General features: G+C 40.2%; 1 protein-coding gene across 3 annotated transcripts; it reads right to left on the reverse strand.

Annotated features, from left to right (window-relative positions):
• Positions 1–1029: 1029 nt before the first annotated feature.
• On the reverse strand, positions 1030–22766 carry ptpn3 (protein tyrosine phosphatase non-receptor type 3). Of its 3 annotated transcripts, XM_055047735.1 has the most exons (27): positions 22331–22757; positions 21586–21638; positions 21009–21151; positions 16314–16448; positions 16112–16154; positions 15890–15971; positions 14265–14309; positions 14097–14149; positions 13772–13889; positions 13602–13689; positions 13258–13346; positions 13121–13184; positions 12139–12335; positions 11929–12054; positions 11681–11842; positions 10229–10295; positions 10069–10146; positions 9927–9983; positions 9203–9359; positions 8936–9114; positions 7813–7903; positions 7606–7667; positions 7359–7505; positions 5836–5964; positions 4719–4864; positions 4495–4630; positions 1030–1690 (listed from the first exon to the last, which is right to left on the reverse strand). In XM_055047735.1, exons 1-27 carry the CDS (start codon positions 22543–22545, stop codon positions 1616–1618), a joined length of 2937 nt encoding a protein of 978 aa, XP_054903710.1. In that variant the 5' UTR covers positions 22546–22757; the 3' UTR covers positions 1030–1615. The 3 variants fall into 3 exon arrangements, with proteins under 3 accessions (XP_054903710.1, XP_054903709.1, XP_054903711.1); XM_055047734.1 differs by having other exon boundaries at positions 13772–14149; positions 22331–22766; XM_055047736.1 differs by having other exon boundaries at positions 13772–14149; positions 21586–21634; positions 22331–22410.
• Between the last annotated feature and the right edge of the window lie 2 nt (positions 22767–22768).

The raw sequence follows: 22768 nt of genomic DNA on the forward strand, positions 1-22768 counted from the left end.
CACCTGTCTGCCAGGGACCTCACCTGGAGCACCGCAAGGGCCCGTCCGAGAGGCCCCTGAGCTCAGGAGCATTTTTAACATGTAGTATGATCGCATGTGAGGATTTTTTTATTCATATATTTTTGCATTTTCACATCTGGAAAATAAAACGACCAAGAATAAATATATTCAAGTATGGAGGTCCAAAAAAATCTGTAAAAAATAAATAAATGAAAAGTATTTGTTTTTAATTGAAAATGGAATCACACAAATAGATAATAGATCAAATTCAAGTCAGTAATATATTTGTAAAAGACCTAAAGATAAAAAATAACACCAGTGTTTAATTTTACTTAAAATAAAAAAACTAAAATTTTCCTTGACATTTAAATATTTTTCAGCTGTTTTTTATTTTAGCAAAAAACATTAGGTTATTAATGTTTTGGGTGATAAGCAGTATATTAGAATCTCCTTAATAATTTAGAAAAGTAAAATATAAAGGTCAGTACTACAACTCGTCTTATATTTATAACTCAGAGAGTAAAAATGGTATCAAAAATGTGAATTTTTCATTAAAACATAAAAAGACAAACAAACCAAGCTACCTTCCAGCTGCATATAGTTGTCTCTGAGTTTCTACAAGTATTTTTCACAATCTGGAAAATATTCTCTCACTCTTGGGAGTGAGCGAATATTTAAAATCTATTCATTTATTGACTCATTGGTGAGGATTATCAATTAATTTTACACTGCAGTCTAAAATATGACCATAGCAAGATTGCATGAAAACACACAAACTCTTAAATATGTACAATTAATCCAAACCGGTATGATTATTATGCAGCTACAAGGACACAACAGTTCTAAAACCAGCATTTCACTTTATAATAGGTTTTAAATTTGTCTTGTAATTTAATATCTAATCAAATCTTCATACTTTGAGCTTATTTATGATGCTTTCATTGCCATAATGCCGCATAAGGACACCACCACTCTTCGGTTAGAGTTCCCGTTTTCCAAATGGAGGAAATGATGAACCAGAACCATCTGTATAAATCAGTCACTTTATTTAGAGTTTGAATAATTTAAAAAGTGATGAACAGTAAATCTGGTGATCCTCTGGCAGTCACGAAACAGCTCTGCTCCCTCCTTGACCTGACACTTGCCGCATCCGTCTGAAATCAGAGCTGCTCCTCATCTCAGGAGTCGGAGATAAACTACACATCACAGCCTTGGCCTCTGCCAAGTCAGACGGTTGATGGACTCATTGATTGGGAAGCTTCAGTCTAAGGCACATGTAGTTTAACAAGTCGAAGTGTCGCTCCTGAAAGGCCTCTTGAAAAGAAATTAGCAGCTCACGTCAGTCCTACATCGGTCTCTATGGAGACCACAGCCTATATAAGCTTAATGTACCTTTTAGCATAAACTAAGGCCAACTAGGTTTAATATTCGTACTCTCTGTTTCTCCCTCTCCTCGCAGACAGCTGTGCTCTGAAGCTTGTTACACTCTCATTATCCAGTGCGTGTTCCAGCGCCATAAGCCTGGCAGAGTTTAATCTGTTGGATCTCTGCAGAAGTCCCTCCTGTTAACAGAGGCAGAGCAGAGCGTCTGGTTTGGTCCCGTCGTCGATCCGGATTACGGTGCTTTGGATTTCTCCTTTTTCTCTTTGTAGACTCGAAGAATGGCTTCACACACGAACTGGAACTGACTCTAAACAAGAAGAAACGGCATAATATGAGAAGTTGGAAGAATGGTCAGTAAGTCTCACAAAATCTCATCTATCATTGATTCTTTTTTTTTTCTTTTGCTTCAAATAAAAGCCTGGTGTATTTGCAAACCTTCACAAAAACTCGGTTGTTCAACATTGGTTGATGTGTGTGAAAATACCTAAATGTGCTAAAAGGGAATTAATAATGAAATGGAAAAATAGACCAAAACGGGTCTTTAACAAATGTAATGTCAACTTGTCCAACTGTTTAATAACAGCAGAAAAAGTGGATCTGAAAAATCATTAAATCTAAATATTTAATGGATTTGATGGATGTTTGGATATTTAACTTGGCACCACTTCAGGGGATCCACAAACTAGACATTTTGTGCATTTCAAAAACTCCTCTATAAAAAAATTACAACCTGATAATGTTCTCAGACACAGTTGTGCAGCCCTGTGATAGTTTCACTGCCCAATTGTTATGTCCTGAATTAACTGTAATTAAATCACATGTTCTAGCAACACTGATTACGTCTTGACATACGAAAAAAAGAAATCACCAAAATGGACACTGTGCGACAACATGAAGTATGGGGTACAAGATTTTAAAAGCAACACGTCATGTCTTGACCTTAAGACATAAAAAAATAAAAACACATTAGAAACAAAATCTACAATGTTTCTGTCTGGAAAAGGTTACAAAGTCATTTCTCAGGCTTTCAGGCTCCAGAGAACTAAAGTGAGACAAAACATTGGACAGGAGTGAATCTTCCCCGGACTGACCAGCTTATAACTTCAGAGAATGTTTAAAAAACAAAAAAAGAAAGAAAATTTTTCTGGATGTAATGGAGATAAAAAAAAATCATTTCCTAGAATCACAAATGTAAATAGGTTCCAACCTCCACTGGAACTTTTACAGGATGGGATGAAAGTTATGAAACACTCCAGGTGTGGTTATAGTCAAACATGCCAAACACGGTGGAGGATTTGTGATGCTGCGGGCCTGTTTGTTGTTTAAACACCATGAGCATTTTGTAAGAGGGCACAAAATCCTGAGCTCTTTGAAATGGCATGATATTTTAAATAAAAACCTGGTGCACTCTGGGTCTAAGTTTATTTTGACACCACTGCCTGTAAAGGCAGAAAAACAAATTCTGAAAATCTCGCCATTAGAGGCTCACAAGATTACTTTAGTGGGATATTATGAAACTGACAAAAAGGCATACATTTATCTTTTTTTAATGGGTTCTATAATAGTGTATGGCATGTTTTCACTATTAATATAAGCAGAGATAAATGTCCTCTGACTGTGCATGTTTTTATTACGGATGCACAAAAACGTAAGGGAGAACCTGAGGAAGTCTTCATCAGCACATCAGAGGATGAAGCTCTGTGGGTCTTTTTCAAAATATGGGTGATGGTGGTAGCTGCCGAGCCAAAAGGAGCAAGCTGCAATCTTCCCAGCATGAGTAACACTCTCCTGTCCCTCACTGAGGTGCTACAGAGCCTGGCTTCCTGCCTCCAACACTCGACTAAAGCCTCTCATCATCACCATAATACCAGAGCAGTCTGGGAATTAATGAGAGTCAGGGACAAGCAGGATTTTTTTTTTAAACCCGTTTCTTTGAAAAGTGCTGAAGGCGTTTTTCAGAAAAACCTTGAGCATGCAACTAAATTTTCACTCTTCCAGGAATTCTTCATGAAACCAGAAAGACGAGGGTTTTTTCAAAGAAATCGAGCAGAAAGAAAATGTGACGAAATTCATTTTTACTCTCACTATTCCTGTGGCATGGGTGTTTTAACTGACTCAAAAGTTAAAATAATTATTTTCTAACTCATAATAAACTGAAAGCAATGAAAGAAAAAAGTTATATGAATGATTGGCATTCGCTTAAAATGGACTCACACACTGATCTTTTTTAATGTTAATCTTGCGACCACCACCGTCAATACATTTTGTTTCTTGAGACAAACCAACACAAAGCAGCGAATAACTGGGAAGTGGAATAAGATGATATCTGGCTTTAACTTTAATCTGAAACGTGTGGCATGCATTTGTTTCCGTGCACTGCAAAGAGAAAGCCAGAATAATTATTATGAATAACTAAGGGGATTTAATGGTCAAGATGAAATAATTTTGAGATACTAGAATGGTCCAATCAAAGTCCAGGCCTCAGTACAGAATCTGAGTTGAAAACCGATATTCAGGTGTGCATGAAATTACAATTAAAATCACAATATTAAAATCAGAAAGAGCTGCATGGATGCAATATTTGAAGGTCTAATGCATGCATCAATTATGCAATATGCAACAATAAAATCAAAATTTTATTTTTCCTCCAATCGTGAAGAATTCGAGAAATTAAAGACTTACAGCTTTAGTGGTGTTGAAATGTGGCTCAGCTAATGAAATATTGTTACTCAAGAGAGCTGAACAGAAATGCAGGCCACACTTTTCAGATATTTAGTAGAGAAAATCTTTACTTTCCACATCACAATTCTGCTCTACTTTTGTTGGTGAATCATAAAATTCACTAAAGGTTGTGGCTGTAACAAGAAAAACTGTGAAAGAGCTCCAGGGGTGGGAATAGTTTTACAAGGAGGTGTATTAAAATAAAACCTGTATTACTGTGAGGGTATTTTAATAGGAGTTGATGACTCCCTCTAAATAAACCCTGCATTAAAAAGCAGTAGGAAACAAGACAGCTTGTGGAGATCATCATGCAGCATAATAGAGAAATTAATGAGCCAAGGAGTAACATTGTCATTTAACAAGCGAATCTTTTGTTTTTAATCTCTGTACCGTGGTCTGAACCATCATGGCTCGCTGGTCTCTTAGTGTTTTCACAATGTCCAGCGGGAAAACCGGCCAACCCGCGTCTATGAGGCTCAGCGCCGTCTCCATGGTGATCAGGACACCTGTCCGCCCAACCCCAGCACTGAGAAGATGATTGAAAGCAAAACGTTGGGTTCAGTTCACAAGAGCCAGAGGAGAAAGTTTGACTAAACTGCAGCCTCGTGTGTTACCTGCAGTGTACCATCAGCGGCTCTGTGGCTTTCCTCCTCTCCCTCACCGTGCTGATGAAGAGCAGGAAGTCCGAGGGGTCGTCGGGTACGCCGTGGTCCGGCCACGCCACGTACTGGAGATGTGTGACTGACAACTCTTCAACTAACTGGGTGTTACAATAAAAATACAAATAAAAGACAATTAGAATATTGCGTGACAATAATCTTGCATGATGAATGAGTAACCTTTGGAAAACGTCACCCCAGTGAGGCGGAAACAGTCCAGGTCAACAATCATGTGATCAGTAAGTCAGATTAGGAAGCAATGTAAACAGAGGATAGAGGGAAAGACCGCAGCGAAAAACAGAGGAAGACTGGGAAGGAAAACGGCTGACTTTGGTGTTTTTAATAGGCATGTGGTCTGTGATTCCATGCAGGGATTAATTCGCTCCGCCAGAGGAGCAGATGGACCCACACAGCGGTATCTGTGTATCCATGTGTGTGCATGTTCATATTTCATGCCTCCTTGGGTGTAATCTGTTTATTTACCTGTTCGGCATTGAGGCTGATGTGGAAGCTAGCACCTTTAATCTGATCATCTATCCTGATACAATCAGACAGACATCGTTCCCACAAAAAGACCTGCCCGATTCCACACACAAGCAGGCAGAGGGGTGGAAAATTAGGTGAACACGCGAACAACGGACAGGCAAAAACACCCACACGGAATGACAGCGTGCCAGGAGAGGCCGCAGCGAGCTTTGTTATGCGACATATGGAGTGAACATGCTACACGCCACTGTAACATACCAAGGAAAAATGTGCATGGCCATGAAGGCAGGTGTGCAACCAGGGCTGCAGCTGAAAACTGTTTCATTGATTATTCATACAAAAAAGCCTCAAGGGAAGGAAAGAAAAAAAAACTCATCCAAATTGCTCTCACTCAGCGCTGGCACTTCATCGATTATTTGTCAGAAAATTTTCAGTTTATAATTTGACCTATAAAGTGAAAAACATTGCTCTACATCTTAACTTCCCTTCAGGCAAACAGGCTTTAAAATATTCTCCCCGGATGAATCAAGAGGTATAAAAACCGTCAGGAGGGAGCGCAGCTGCTCAGTTATATCATCAGGTTTACCTTTTTGTGCCTCAGAGTGAACTGCCTCGTCACGTACGCCAGGTTGCACTCCTCTGAGTGACACTTCACCGACAAGTGGCCGTAGTCCTTCACGTCCGGCGGATGCGGCCAGTACTGGTGGCACTTGGTCTGCAACACGTATGACATCACCAGCGTACTGCGTTAGTCCTGGCGTGAGTGGCCACAAGAATTTACTCAAGTAAGAGCAGTACTATTTCATCAACATTATTTTTCTTTCAAGAGAAAAGTGAATGCACCTGAGAAATTAGTCAAGTGAGAGTAAAAAAGATATTCAAGTATCAACAACTGATCAAAAATCAGTCAATTAATATTTAATAATTATTGACCAGATAGACCAAAATATGAAGTTCTGAAAAAATGTTGGTGTTTTAAGAAAGAAAATAAAAATAATATAAGTAATTACAAAATAATAATATCAAGTGATATATTTTATTTCCTGAATCAATTTCTTTCAATATAAAACGTATAAAACTTCAAAGAGGGAGAAAATAAAAATCACATTTTGTACATTTTTATTTTTCCATTTTAGTCTCAATTGTTTCTTAAAAAAGAAAAAGAGCCTAAGCTTTCAATAATAATCGATTATTGCCATATTTTGGGGAATAAGTCAATGTTTTTTACCTTTTCGAAAACCTTCTGATTGTTAGGCAACACGGTGCTGTTACTTAGCAACCCTACCCGAGTTCGGCTCGTCACCTAGCAACCCAAGTGGAACTCCAGCACGTTTCGTCAGCCGGTTTTTGGTAAAAACAAACTTGTTCTTCATGAAATGAAGTTACTCAGAGTGTGTAAAGCATCCAGATATTTTACTCGCATAAGACCAGCGATACTTCATAACAAAATTACTCAAGTAAAAGTGAAAAGTACAGCACAGAAGAAAATGTAAGTGAGTAAATATAACCAGTTACTGTCCAACTCTGGACATGAGTAACGGGTCAGGAAACAGTTTGCTGCGGAGCAGATTTCCTCTGTCTACGGAAATCAAGCTCCTATTCAGACAGTTTGCTCTGATCCACAGGGCGGCCAGCAGACAAAAGCAATTCAACAGGTGGAGAGCTTAGCGTCGACGCGTATGTACGTAGGTGCATGCAGTGAGGGGAAACTCCCAGACACTTGAGATCCAGACACAATGATCGATTAATGAGAACATCTGGTTTCTAAGCAACAAGAAAGCCGGGCCGGAGTCACGCTCTTGTTCTTCCTCTGCGTCGGATTATTTATCTCATTGGCATCTGGCTCACGCTCACGTTCAGCCATTCTTTACAGCGTGAAACCCTGTAATTACTCACAACTGAGCCATCGGATCACTGCTGTGTGCAAACATCACCACCGAACCCCCTCTAATCCCTGTAATCAAAATTAAACCTGACACAGCATGTAATAATTTGCCGGTTGTGCTGCACTAATTGCTATGTTAATGCGTCGCTGATACTCAGTTGTGTGATTTTAAGATGCTTCTGCAAAACGGTGGCTCATGAAAACAAAAACAAAGCATGTTGTACCCGTCCCCTCTCTGTCAGAGTTGTAAGCATGATGATGGTGTGCGTCTGCTGCTCCCATACAGTTTGCCAAAAGTGAGTGCAGGTCTGTGGAAGAGGACCTTGAGCTGCAATGTAACGTAAACACACTCCAGACTCAGGGGGTGCCACCTAAGAGACACACGCGCACACACACACAAGATGAACAGGATGAGTTTACACTAAAAGAGACACAGAGAACGGGAGGCAGTTTCAGGTGAGTGATGTTCACCGTGATGTGGCTGGCGTTGATGTAGTCTTCCTTCCCCAGCAGCACCACTCGGGTGTCGTCGTCTGAAAGCAGAGAAGGGCAGCAGCTGGTGAGGGTCAGAACAGAGCTGTCAAAATTTAATTTCTCAAAGCCTAACATGCGGGATCCTGGCACAGCAGGGGACGAGTGAAAGCAAACAGGCATGCAGGCACAGCGAGGAGCACTTACAAGGCAAAACGTCTCTGTAGCGGTTCTTTTCCTGGTTCTCGAGTTGCCGTCCACAGCTTAGGGGCAGACCAGGCTTCCTCTTGTATAAACTCTAGAAATTACAAGCATGCAAACACACACAAACATGCATGCAAATACACACGAACGCACATACACACAGGAATTAGAAAAATGTAAGGTCATCGCTGCTTTTATGAACCGGATCCAGCTGAAGATTAGGGCCAACATCTGTCCTAAAAGCAGCATTTAAAAGTAGAGATGCTCAGAGAAATCAGCTGATTTTTTGTTTGATTGGCCCTCACATGCTTGAGATGTTCAAAATGAAGTCAGATTAAGCCCAGAAATGTAAGAAGCGATCTAAAAATAGGCTTGTATACGATATATCGAGACTGTAGACATGATGGCTGAGAGAGAGCAAGCCTTTCATCAGATAACTGGAAGAGTTTAAGAGTGATAAAAGTAAAGGTCCCTCGTTTTAGTTCTTTTGAGCAAGAAACATGCTGCCTTTAGAAATTCACTTTTTGAACCTTTTCTTAACTTCTATTTGTGTGTAAAAATGTTTAAAACAAAACACCCAAGCATTTTTTGGCAAAAAGTTAATGATTTTTGGTGTGTGGAAAATTACAACTGATGGGCAGTGCGCCGTAACCAAATCAGTTGATTTTACCGTTCGTTGCATGTGCTGTTCAATATCTGCTGCTGTTGAATGAATATTTGGAAACAGCTTGCTGCATTCTTGCTGGTTGTGCAGGAATCTCTGCTTTTGCTTTTCAAAGATGTACGGCACATACTTCTGCATATGTTTGCAGCCTTTTTCATGCGTGAGTGTAAATGCTGAGATAGGAAAAGCGTCCAGCAGCTTATTTGGATTTAAAGTGACAAGATGCCCTAAAAGGAGCTCAAAATAGGCAGAACTGACCAGACTGAGATAATTTAAAAACGATTTTGTGCAAAAAATGTGACCAACATGTTTTGTAGTCCAGAGACATATCTTAACATGTTCAAGAAAGAATTACAGGTCTTAATACGTAAGAATATAAGGAGATGAGATGTAGATCTTAGACACAATTAATGCAACCAGAGCATCTGTACTTAAAACCCTTCTATATGACAAACAAAATACCTCAAAATGGAAGGACAGCGTGTTAGACTGTATCCCTCTCTCTAGCTGCTCCATGGATTCCTCCAACGTGGTGACCTGCTCCTGCTGACCCGGTGACTGAGGCTTGTTTTCCTGTGGTGGGACGGTGAGCGAGACGGCAGCGAGCGGCAGCTGCACCTGAGGCATGACCCGGCCCGAACCTGGATCACGAGGACAGTCGAAGGCTGTGAGCAGCAGTCATTTGCATTTCTCTTTCCGTCTCAGCACTTTCCTCTCACAGGTACACACCTTTACGTCGTATGAGCAGAGCCAGCTGCCTGGAGTGCGACTCTCGGCTGGCTCGGATGTACATGACGACCTGGTCGTGTGTGTGTTCGGAAATGTCCCGACCGTTGATGAGCAGGACCAGGTCGCCCTCCTGCAGTCTGGGTTCAGATCGACCAGCCTGAAAGAAACGACACACAAGCTTTAAATCAAACTTAAAGCAGCAAACAAGAAGTTGTGACTTTAGAGGCGTAATTTTCCTCAAAAAGAACAAATAAGCTAAGAAAGAGAAACATTATTCCCCCATAGCACCGTTGCTTTTTGTCTTTTACCACTTTCACACGCAACGCTGTTCAGCGTTTTGCTGATTGTAGACTCAAACATTTACACCACAGAATGTGAGAGAGCTCTTTAATTTCTTAGACATAATCCTGGATTATTCTTTGACCTTGCAGCAAATTGCACAGCAGTGATCTTTGCTGGCCAGGGACTCCTCAGGAGAGCAACAATGGCCTTGAATTTCCTCCAGTTGGACACAATCTATCTGAGTGAGATGAGATTTGTTTCATAACTTTTTCCAATCCATAAGAAGAGGAAACTTTAAAGACTTTCCAAAACAATCTCTTGTCTTCTAGTGTTTTTGCAAAAATATATATAATAAAACCTGAAATAAAAACCACATGCTACCATTTGTCCACAGTTTTTTAAACGAAGCTTGAAAAACATAATTATTTCAGTCTGTCCTTACCGGGGAGTCCGGTTTAACGTGAGATATAGACAGAGGCATCTTCTGATCCACTCCTCCCTGACAGAAGTTCAACAATTTCATCAGAGGAACAAATAATCATAAAAAAAATTATATGCAATGTGCCAGTAGGACAGAGACATACTTTTACATTAAAGCCAAATTTCCCCTCGTGGTCTGGAGTGATGTATATCATCATCCGGTCGCCGTCACCAAGAGCATCCTGCACGAAGAACTTGTCATGAATGTGCAGAGAGTGAATGGAAACGCAGTAACCAAAAAGTGCTGAGGTGAAAAAGAAAAACCTCATTGCTGTGGAACGGGCTGTCTTCTTCCCCAGTGCTGTCTTCACCAAATCCTGCACCAAAAAAGCTGGAAGACATAAAATATTAAAAATGACTCTGTGGCTCCATGGTTCATTACAGGTCAGCTGATTTTAACTTCAGAGCTCTGAAAAAAACACAAATCCCCTGAACAATTTCTTACGCTTCAGTCCCGAGCCTCGATGTATTTCATTGTTATTTTATGTTATAGATTGACACTAAACAGAGCATAAATGTGAACATAAAGGAAAATAAAACATGGTTTTCAAAATATTTCACTCATAAAATTTGGAGAAAACAATAGTGAGCAGTTCCTGCTGCTAGTCTTTAGGAGTCTGTCTCTACAATTTTTTTTTTTTTTATAAAATAACCCAGGATCAGTCAGATTGAAGGCATCTGTGAATGGCAATATCTCTATTTTTCAACAAATTCTCAACAGAATTTCACCTGAACTTTGACTGGGCCATTAGAAACACATGATCCCAGCTATTCAGAATAGGCATGTAGGTTCATAGAAAGCATTAAAAATAAATAAAAATCAAGACTAAAAACATACTGTATAGAAAGGACTGGAGCATAAAATACTGCACAGTTGTCAAAAATAGTGTACAATCCAAGGAACTAAGCTGGATATATGTTTTTAAAAAAATACTAAATAAGTTTGTGTATCTGACCAGCTTCACTTCCTCTGTAGAACAAAAGCATCCCCACAGCATGATGCTGCCAGCACCATGTTTTTCAGTGGGGGACGGTGAGTTCAGGGCGCAATTTTTCCATCAAACAAATTTTGTACATAGATTAATAAACTTTAGTTGATCTGATCTGACCAGAGCAACTTCTTTACCATGTCTGCTGCATTCCTTGGTTTTCATATTGCTGTTTGTTCTCTAATGTTCTCTTACATCTTCAGCGGAAAGTTGTGCAATATTCATATAAATATTAAATGACGTAATGGTGGACTGCCGTTTACTAATGAACTGAATTCTGCAGTGATAGGTCGCTTTGACCAATTTATTTAACGGTAATGATGAACAGAAGAGTGAAAACAAATGTAAATCTGCCTTTTCTTATATTTTCATTTAGAAATGAATAGAAACCAACCGATTTCCTTCATTTTGGGGGATCGGCTAGCGGCCGATACTGAAATGTGAAGCCAGTCTTATCCGTGGATCTCATCAATCTCTGCAACCAGGTAATGTCTCCACATTTAAGCAATAGTCACCTCACTGTTGCCAACTCAACAACTTTCTTGTGACATTCAGCACCATTTCAGACAAACAAAAATTGCTATCAGCCAGATCCGGAATTGGCAGGACAGGCTTTTTAAAGATCGGTGATCGGCAATCAGTAGAAACATCCCTAGCTTGTGGAGTCTAGGACATAAAATCCCAATAAAGACGTGAACACAGGAACATGGGCTCCTGTGGTACTGACTGCTGAGGCGATGCGTCTCCTTCGCTGTCCTTGCTGCTGCCCACGGAGGCCCTGTACGTGTAGAAGACGTCCTCCCCCTCCGACATGTCTTTCAGGTCCGTGCTGAGCTCCACCGATGACGGACGGGGCTTTCTGATTTCATGGCGAACTCGGGGACTTCTCCTGCCGCACCAATATATCGGATGTGTAGCTTCCGATCTTTTTATTTCAGAGAAAATCTTTGCTGCAGTTAATAGCAGCAGTTTTACCAGTTGGGGGTTGATGGCGGCGATCTGGAGGGAAGACTCTTGGTCTCGAGATGCTCTGACGAAATAGACCTCCGCAGAACCGGGTTCCACACCATCCCCCCTACGACCTTCTGGTACACCGGACCTCTGCCATGACAGAGTCAAATGTTCAGAAAGCAGCAGATTTCAAGTAAAAAACAAGCAAATATGTGGGATAAATCAAAAGCTCACTCCTCAGTTTTGCTCAGGCCCAGGTGCTGCGTTATGAGCTGCTTGTAGCCCTTAACTGTGCTGTTGCTGTATTTGGAGCTCTTGGCAGTCCGGCTGGAGGAGAAGAAGGAGTGGTGATCCACACAGGACCGCCATAAGTTCTTACACGTCTTGGGGCAGGGCAGGTTTAGAGACACCTCACAGTCTTGGGTTTCCCCCTGCAACTCAAAGAGTTAAGGGTCTTTTCACATCGTCTCTGTTTTGCAACAGAAGATAAGTTTGCTGCAAATAAAAGACAACATGGTTCAACATGTTTTTCAGACTCAAAAAAAGGACATTTTCTTGAGAAATAACTTATGCACAGCAGTGGCAAACAGTACAAAAGTAAATAAACATATTGCATTCAAGATATAATATATCCAAGCCAAAACTCCTCAAGTGTCACAGTATTAACTTCACTTGGTTGAAATGCAGAGGAATGTCATATTAATGCAATTTTAAGCAATTAAATGTTTATTTTCTTGTTTAACAAAAGAATTAAATTATTTATTTTTATCTTTCAATAAATTCCTGATATTGTTTAAAAAAAAACTTATGTGGTGAAATAAAAAATTTGTAAAATGTGCCAATTTTTTATCAGGTTAAACATCAGAATAATCAATGACTAGAATATTTGTTAGCGGCAGCTCTATAATGTACAAATGAATAAATGAATGACTAAATGGATGGATAAGTGGACAAAAAGATGGATGTCTGGCAGACAGACAGATCTTTATGCATACATGTTGGGGAATAATGTCTATAAATACAAATATTTGTCAATCTTTGTAATTTTTCAAACTTATTTAGACCTGAAATGAGTCAGAACTTTAAACAAACTGTGTAGAAACCAAAAACTCAATTTTACTCCATTTTCGCCACATGAACAATGAATTTTTAACACATAGAAACAACTCCATTCACTCTAATCAGCAGAAATGTTTTCATGAAGCCAGAGACTCACATGTTTACGTTTTAGGTGCACAATGAAGCGTCTCCTCTTATAAGATATCTTGATGATGTTCCCCCTGCATGAAAGCGTCAAATTTACTTGAAGGAAATGCAAAAACAAGCTGAATGTTGAGCGGCGGCGTTACTCACCAGGGGAAGAAACTGGAGCAAATCATATTGCAGAACATTGCAACACCACTGGAGGCCAAACCCACCATTAGAGGTGTATCGTTGGTGTCCTGATAGACAGAAGGATGGGTCATATTGAGATTAAAAATTGCTTTAACTTCAGTTTTAATTGCTGTTGACTAATTCAAGGAGTTTCCATTTAAGTGCCAAAGTTCTTGGATGATAAACCAAAAGCTTTTGTTGAATTGGTGGAGCTTTGGCGATAAATCCTCAACAAATAGGAAAACCCTCCTCTTGTGGATTAACTTTAGAAAACAAGAAGGTGCGCTTTCTAAGCTACAGCATATTTAAAGTAATGGCATTACTGTGGCAGCATGCAGCTCCACTCCGTACAGCTCCAGCGTCCGTGCAGTGTTGAGAAAACACAGCTCCGCCTCGCTCTGCTTAAGCCCCCTAGGAGCACACACACAGTCACATACGACAGGAATCGTGCAACAAACATGCCGTTCGTTTCAACTACAAGCACCAAACTCACTTGTGCTGCGGATGCAGGTCTTCCACTTTAGACACAAAGTCTTCATCCTGTTCGGGAATGAAGTGGCATTTTGAGAGGTACCCCGGCTGTCTGGACGGACAGTGATCCCCCATCTCCGCTGCAGGTGATGGAAACAAACACTGAGCGCCGACAGGGAGACATAAAACCCCACCTGCACACGCCTGTGTACCCCAACGTCTCGCTAGTGTAAGAAAGCTGCTAAATAAAAGCGCAGAGAGTAGCCTCCCAGGAGTAATTACTAAGGCAGCTATCATTGCCTCATTAATCATTTTATTTTCTCTTTTAGAGGAGAGACAGGACTCACACTGCACAGCGTAAGAAGCCAGCACTACAGCTGCACTCAGCGGGGACCGCAACCTGCAATCAGACACCGTGATTACACATCGCATGCTCCACAGCTAAACAAATACTGAGCGCCGAGGAGGAGGAGGAAGAAGGGAGGAGGCGCTCAATGTGAAGCGGGACAACTGACCGTCCTTCCCTGATGTCGCTCCTGATCTGGAGGAAGTACAGGTGCCTGCAGGGACAACAAAAGAGGAACTTTATCAACCCACGCCTGCTTTCCATAACCTGAAAAAGCCTCTCTTTCACATGCTGGTGTTAGACACACCAGCAGCTCAGCCTTCAGAGAACAACCACACTGAAATGTTTAGACAAGTATTGACAGAAAGCGAGGAATGTTTTCTACAGACTTTTAATATCTCCAGGGAAAAATTGTTTGTGGCTCGGATAAAACGCCTCAATTACAACAAGAATTACAATGGGAGTAGTTTGTCAACAAAACAGTCAGGGTATTTTTGTTCCCAACAAAACAAAATAAAGTCTCAGCACTCCAACCCTTATTCTCCAGTTTGATGCATATTTTCCCATTGCAGACACTAAGAAAAGTTCAAAAACTATTTTCTTAATTAGAGTTAGTTTTCACACCACCCAAAAAATCAGAGTAGAATAAAACCTCTAGATCATAGAAACCCAGTTTTTCATCCTTAAATGAGTGTCCAGAAAACAATCCTGATTTGTGGGGAAAAATCCTGAATTGGAAATGTGCCATAAGTCAATAAAATGGTAAAATATGACCCAAATATTCATTCTTTTCTCTTAATTTTAAAGTGGCACTTTATTTTATGCCATTGCCCTGGTGATCCAAGCATTTTAATTAAAATTCATCAAACGGCCTGATTAGCTTCTTAGGAGTATGGTTTGCACAGCTTTGGCAAACCATAAAATGATGCAGCTGTCCAACAATCGGAGGATAAAAACTGATGCTCACAAAGAAAAACAAAACGCTTTAGAATATGAAAAGCCAAAAACAGAAGTTGAGACATAAATCTGGAAAACAGTGAACAGAAAAGGTGTGAAACAACGAAGCTGGAAAAAAAAAAAGCAGTATTTCAAGGCTTCATAAAGAAACATTTAGTGTATAATCTCAAACAAATCAGAAAGCAAAGCCTATTGCAGGCTTTTCTAGCGGACCCTTTAAATTGAAGCATGACGTAGGAATAAAAATGTGCAGATATGTTTTTAAAAAAATGTCTGAACTTCATAAACCCACAATCAGAGTTTTTCAGTAATGCCTCAGGCTGGTGTAAGAGCTGGAGGCAAAGGGAACAATTCACTAACATAAGAAAGAGTGAATTCAGCTAAATAAACCTGCAAATTCAGGAGGAAAACGACACACCCTACATGGAAAAACACCAAAATTAGAATGGATGGCGACTCAAACATCTAATCTGACAGAAATTTAAATCTTGTTCCGGAAGAATGGGCAAAATTTAGAAAAAGCCATCTGTCATACCAGTTTTTACTGTTTTAAATTTTAAAATTTGAAGAAATGTTCAACTTTTAAAAGGAAACATTCATACTTTGACTATTCAGAGTACCAAAAACCTGAATACTCATTGCTCAAGCGCAGCTGACAAGGTTTACTTGCTAAATACTGAAGCTTCAGCAATTTCAACAATTATTAAATCAGTTATATTTATGAGAAGCTTGGAAGTTCCCCATCGAGATGTGAACATCTCGTGGGGAATATAAATGTTGTTAATATAAAATGTTAACAACAATCAGTTCACAGTGACATGATAGAGAAGTACTGACCTGGTCTGCTCATGCTGCAGAGAGTTGGGATCAGAGATGAAGAACCGCACTCTGAAGTTCAGATAAAAGGGGGAGGCAAGACCTGCAGAAATGATTAAATTTTTTAAAAACAGGCCTGTGTCTACATTTAACCACAACTACAACCCTGTTTTCTGCTGAACTCCTTCTTGTTTTGGCATTTAAATGTGGATATTACAGAACTTTCACCAAAAAACAAGATACCTTTTATCTGCTTCTTGAATGGCTTCTCTGGCTCTAACCATCGCTGCAAGAAGGAAAACATTCATCAGCCATAATAGCTATGCCAGGCTATAACAAATAACATTTATGTCAACACGCCCCACGGTTATCGTCAACTGCAACCAGCCGGAGAAACACATTACAAACTTAGAGTAAATGTGCGGCAGATGAAGTGTGAGCTCACAGGAGAAAACGTGTTGGCTGTGATGGAGGCGATGGCGGTGTTCGACTCTCTGATCTGAAGACTGAAGAGCTGCTTCTCCTGCAGGCCCAGGTGGTTGAATACCAGGTCCAACAGAACCAAGCCTTCATCCTGCTTCTGAAAGATGGAAATAGCAAACTGGCATCAAAAGTCAGCCAGACTTCCTGCTCATTTTGTGCACGCTAATAAAATGTTAGACTGAAGTTCTGCAGGTTCTTCACAACAATAAGGGAGAGTTTTCTGCCAAGGAGTTTATATACAAACTTCAAACTTATCACATTTTGTATAATTGAAAACACAACATTTAATTAATTTACTAGGATTTTATGTGACAAACCAACAAAACGTAGTGCATGAATTCAACGTGAAAGGAAACTGTTACATGGTTTTAAGTATTTTAATTAAGATCTGAAATCTGTGGTGTGTATTTGTATTCCTCTGAGATACAATTTTCTCCTAGATTTTAAACTTTGGTTTATAGGTGAAGGTCCAGTCTGGTTCACAGGCTAGTTTTACCTCATGTGTAGTCACAATTCTGGCTCATTTCTTATGTTTAGTTGGTAAAATGAATAAAATAGCAAAATTTAAACAGCTTAGCTGGAAAAAAATTGAAAGAAAATACTTAGAAATGGTGAGGCACTGCAATAAATAAAGCAGTCAAGAGAAAAACCTTCTAAGACCTTCAGAAAGCAAGAAAGTCTGGCTTCTGGGGAGAAACATGAAGAAGTGAGGAGTGACTCAAGATGCTTGCACAATGGTGTAAACTGCACTGTTGCTGTTCAGTGATCTGAACCCTGTTAACACCTCTCTGAGGCCCCACAGCCTGAAAACCCTTCTGGTTTAAGCATCATGCTTTCTCTTCAGAAAAACAAGTTCTCCAACTTATGACTGCTTACAGGAAGCTTAAAGTTGGGTTTAAGTTAGGGTTGGTAATAATAATAATTTGAGACGGAAATGATACGTGAAGCAGGGTCCGTTTTTATTTCTGACTAACTCCTGTGTTTTTGATCAGCAACCTTTACTATTCAGACTATTTTTCATCTGCTAAGTAACATTCACCAACAGCTCTTTTGTTTTGCTGTCCTTATTTGAAAGAAACCAGGAAATTTGGATGAAACATCATTTATTGATGAGTTTCTTAGTCTGACCTTGCTTTTCTGTTGATTGAAGGAAACTGTGTTTGCATATTTTATGCTTCTTCTTGCAAAAGAAATGCTGCTTTTCTGTTTATATTGATGATGTGCAAAGAAAGCTGCAAATAAAAGGATCAAATTAGTTTATAATTTTCTCTACCTCCTGTATGAATGTGAATATGTTTGAAATAAACAAGCAAACGGTGCCCAAACACAAACTGTGGAGTATTTATTTACTAAAGAATGTTCATGTCATTTCTGTTGTTAAGGTTTTAGAAAAAAGAAAAATGAAGGGACACACCAGCCCTTAATTTAGACTCTCCCCTTTGCTGTCAGTCTACGTCTCAGCTGGTCGATTTTCTTTTAATCAATTGGCATTAAAAAGAACTAAAGTGAACCTGCAGTTTAGTTATCTTGAATTTATCTCAATTTTTTAATTCATTTTTTATTCAAACTCTTCGTACTGAATTGTGTAGTGAGATTCACAGGGATCTGATGCAGCATAAACACACAGAGAAGTTGAATGAAGACTGAACTCATATAAATTGACACAAATATTACATTTAGAGAACAAAAGGAAGTAAGTAGATGACACACATCCAGGTTGAAATATGATTTCCAAATGGCCATAAGGAGCAAGTTGCTTTACTGTAATAGCTGTTTCATTCATTGCTCTGAGAGATAACCCACAGCTCATCTACAGCCACATCTTGTCTTTCCTCAGACTCTGTTACAGGAAGAAGACTCTCATGTCAGGGTGACCTTGTTCAGTGTAAAATACAGCAAACACAATATTCTGACTGCAGAAAACACAACAAACTCCCTTTTATGTAGCAACAGAATCCTCTGCATCCTGTTTTCTTTACGAAAAGGAACAAAATATGGAGATTTAGGTCCTTCTCACACTTTATAACCATATTATAAGTAAGTACTCTAAGTGAGCAGCTGGGTCTCAAGTGTGATGCATTTATTCTCTGACAATTATATAGTTATCACAACAGATACCACTATCACTGCATGCTTGCCTAATACTCTGCACCCCTACAAAGCTTGCTCTTGTAGTTACCACTTCATTAGTTGCACATGTTCATCTGCTTAGTCACACAAATAATGAATCAGTCAATCACACGGCAGCAGCTCAGTGTATTAAACTTGGTGCTGAACCTTGGATTGAGCGTCAGAACAGGAGGAGATTTAAGAGTTGGTGCCAGAAGATCTGTGTTTTTCAGAAACTGCTGAAAAGCACAGCAGTTTCTGAAACAAGCAGCTGCGTTTCAACTGCTTTTCAGCACAGCAGAAACTGCTGGGATTTTCAGGGCCAACCATCTACTGCACATGTGTCAAACTAAAGGTCCGGGGGCCAAATCTGGCACGCTGCAGCTTTTTATGTGGCCCTCCAGACACCAAATTACATCAATAAGTCCCTAAAGTTTATCACAAATCTGCAGAATTCACATAAAATCAACAAATCCCCACAATTTTCAGATTTTACTGACATTTTTTTTAAAATTGGCCAAAAACTTTGGATTTAAGTGACTGCTGGCTCAGCCTTACTTGATGTCAAGTTATATCTGTGACTGATACAGCGATGAATAAAAAGTCTAATTTAATATGTCAGCACAAATGTCATAATAATTCAATATTATCACCATAAAATGTTGTTTTGATTGCAAAAAACCCACAAAAACAATCACAAAGTTCCGGAATGGATTGATCAGTGTGAAAATCAGTGTGAAAATCAGTGTGAAAATATTACACTTATTGAATGCTGAAACAGCTATTTATTGATATTTTACCAATTTCACGGGTTTAATCAATATATTCTGGAACAACCGGCCCTTTAAGAACATTCAGATTTTTGGCAAAGCCCAAAATGAAAATGAGTTCGACACCAATGCTCTACTGGGATTACAGAAAAAATATTCAAAGAGGTCAGAGGAGAAAGAGCAGCCTGGCTGCAAATGGCAGAAATCCAATTAATCACTTATTAAAATCAAGTTATGAGGAACATCGTCTCCTGAAGGAAGCAGCGAGCTCCACACCAGGTGCCATTTCTTTCAGCCAATTAGAGGAAACTGAGGCTGAGATTCAAGCTGAATCCCCACAATTACATAACAATAAACTGGAATAACGACAAGTTGAAAGTTCAGATGGTAATGTGCAGAAAAAACATAAACGTATAGCTCCATTGTGCCTCGTATCAAGGATTCAGGCTCAGTATGTTGGTCATTATTCAAACACTACATGCTGCCTCAGTGACGTTTCAGGCCCTTTATGATCACAGTGTACACATCTTCTAATGCAACGTGTCATAAACCTCAGCTCATCTCAAATACGCCGGTCGCAATGAGCAATAAACCAATTAGTGACACGATAAATCTAATAAGTTCAATAATTTGAATGATTGTTTTTCTCTCGTCCTTCTACCAAAAATGAAAAAATGCTTCCGTGTGATGCACCAGTCAAAGCTAGAAGACTTTATAATTAATTTTTATTTGCTGTTTCAGGCGTTTTATTTATTTTGAATGCTAACATATTCCAGTTCCAGTGTTAAATGTTTATTAGAAATTAAAGCTTATTGATCATTGAGAGACTATTCTTGCATTATTATGCCATTACCATCATATTTCTTTAAATGGCCTCAGAACAAGAATGTTATTGTTTATCGCAATAACTTGTGGGACAATTTATCATCCAGCAAACTTGATCGCAGCAGGCCTAATCTCAAACAACTTCTCAGAGCAAGACTATGAGTTTGCTGTACTCACTGCATCGCCTTTGGGATGTTGTGGAACGAAGAATTTGAAAAGGGATGTGGAGATGATCAGTCTGTGGAAATTGCAAGATGCTCTTGTATCAATATGGAGAAAAATGCTTGAGCACAATTTCTGATGCCTTGATGAATCTGTACCACAAAGGAAAAACGCAGCAGGGAACAGATCCAAGTAGGATCTACCTAATAACGTGGCCGGTTAGAGCAGATAAGGATGATGGAAAGAGGTCGTCTTAAAGAGGCAATGCTGCAAATTCTGCCAATTAGATGGCTCTAAAGTACAGGTGGGCATTTAATGTATCGTTTATTATGAAAAAATGATCACAATATGAATTTAGATTTATTGTTTTCTTGATTAGTCCTAATTAATGACGTTTAAAAAGACAACTTTTCTCTACTGTGTGTTCCAGAAGAGCATCAAACAATATAAAATTTGAAACATGTTTAAATGTTTATGATTTTCAAGAACAGGATTTGTGTTTGTGAAGGCTTCATTGCCATACAGTTACCTAGAAAAAGTATTAAATCATCATTTTTGTCATTATCACAACTTCACCCTTAAATTTTGTGATAAAAATCAAAGCCCATATCCCCCGCCCTACTCTAAAGTGTGATAAGCTTCTGCAAGCTGCAGGGGAGGAGTGCGTCCTTCAAACAGGGGGAAGAGGTGGACTATTAGTTGGAAAAAAAAAAAAAAAGGAGAGAAGAAGAGTGTGCCAGCGCGGCGGATCAGAGCACCGCGTAAGCGCCCGTTTTCCACGTGTTACGTACGCTGACTCTGAAGGTCTCGATGGTGCCGTCCAGCAGCTGAACGAGGCAGAGCAGGTCCGGCTTTGGCATGTCTGTTACCACGGTAACCCCTGCCTCCCTCTCAAGACAAACACGCCGCCCTCGCCTCGCCGCCGAGAGGGGACCTGGACACACATACACACACACACACACACACACACAACCACAAGAGAGTGTCAGATGTTTCCAAGCTGCTGCCCTACCAATGAAAGCGCCTCCCTGGGGATGACACTGCACTGTGAGTAATACATGCTGCTGGATGCAGCATCAGCCTGGAGTGAGTAATGCACTGTGAATGCAAAGGAGTGACTGACTGTACGTAATCTCTTATTATTTGGCCTGGGTCTGAACATGTCTCTCTCTATCTCTCTCTCTCTGCCTTTCGAAAGCAGCTGAATGATAAGAATGTTAAACATTTTCAGATTTGAACACGCCCCACCACCAGCAGCAGCAGCAGCAGCAGCAGCTCTGCTGGGAGCAAGGACGTACATAATAAACACGTTCACTACAAACGCATGCCCTGAAGTCTGAGCGTATCCCTGAATGCATATGTTCGTACATGTGTCCTGTCTTGAATTTCCAGGTGGGTTGATCTGGCTCCCAGCACACTTTCTGAAAGAAACACACACACGCACGCACGCACGCACACGCACACACACACACACACACACACACACACACACACATGCATACAAGGTCTGGGTTAATGTTTGAACACAGTGACACACACTGAATATATTCAAACTGAGCTGGTCCCAGTCGGTTGGTTGTTTTCCACAATAACCCTCTCACAGGCAGCCATCTAATGAATTTACAAGAACATTATGAAGGAAGTTGGTTATTATGGGGAGATTGGGATCTCACTGGCAGCTGTGCATCTAGTCATGAGGTGGTGAAGTTTGTCCAAATTCAACAAATCTTATATATATGGATATACATTTAACTTCCTCTAAAGTAGCTGAACATGTAAAACCACTCTGTAAGAATAAAATTCTGAGCTTGTGCTGTTTTATTTTCCATGTCAGCCAGTAAACAGGGTGGATCTGAGAGTTTCAGGCCCATATTTCAGTTCCCAGATAATGAACTCTGCTGTAACCTCGCTGTACTTTGAGCCACAGCGCGAACAAGGAACCTGTTAACAACCCCGACTCCCCTGCAGCTGCACCCAGACGGCCCAGGAACACTCCGCCGACAAACTTTCCTCCAACCACGGCGGGGCTCGCAACAGCAGCTCCGGCCAAGTTCACGTTTCTTCTGGAAAGAGAAAGAAAATGCGATACAACAGTCGAGTCGAGCGGTACTACCTCGGCGGTGCGGCGTCAGAGAGCGGGGTTATATCCTTCAGAGCGTCCGCCGCGAGGAGCTCGGGACGGGGCGCGTCGGGAAGGCCAGGTAGAGTTAGGTAAATATCCGGGACAAGTTTCACATCCCTGGCTGCGGTAACTCCACGCGGCCCCGCCCCTGAGCCGGGCGCGCTCCCGCTGCGTGACAACCTCCAGAGCGCGCGCGACCGAGGCATGCCCAGAAAGAAAGAAAGAAAGAAAGAAAGAAAGAAAGAAAGAAAGAAAGAAAGAAAGAAAGAAAAAAAGAAAGAAAGAAAGAAAGAAAGAAAGAAAGAAAGAAAGAAAGAAAGAAAGAAAGAAAGAAAGAAAGAAAGAAAGAAAGAAAGGTCGCTCACAAATGTTTTATGTCTTCCAAACTCATATTAATAAGTACATTTTGTGCATTTTCTCCCTTTTTTT

This window comes from Poeciliopsis prolifica, unplaced genomic scaffold (genome assembly GCF_027474105.1).
Source record: "Poeciliopsis prolifica strain line A6 unplaced genomic scaffold, Auburn_PproV2 SCAFFOLD026, whole genome shotgun sequence".
Lineage (NCBI taxonomy): Eukaryota > Metazoa > Chordata > Actinopteri > Cyprinodontiformes > Poeciliidae > Poeciliopsis > Poeciliopsis prolifica.

What these genes read in the sequence shown, in the direction of transcription:
- ptpn3 (XM_055047734.1), bottom strand. Translation starts at nt 22,545, where the DNA reads ATGCCTCGGTCGCGCGCGCTCTGGAGGTTGTCACGCAGCGGGAGCGCG. An exon ending in ACGTTAAACCGGACTCCCCG is followed by an intron (nt 9,360 to 9,926) that starts GTAAGGACAGAC and finishes CGTTTCTTTCAG; the next exon opens with GCTGGTCGATCTGAACCCAG. An exon ending in CCGCTGATGGTACACTGCAG is followed by an intron (nt 4,631 to 4,718) that starts GTAACACACGAG and finishes TCATCTTCTCAG; the next exon opens with TGCTGGGGTTGGGCGGACAG.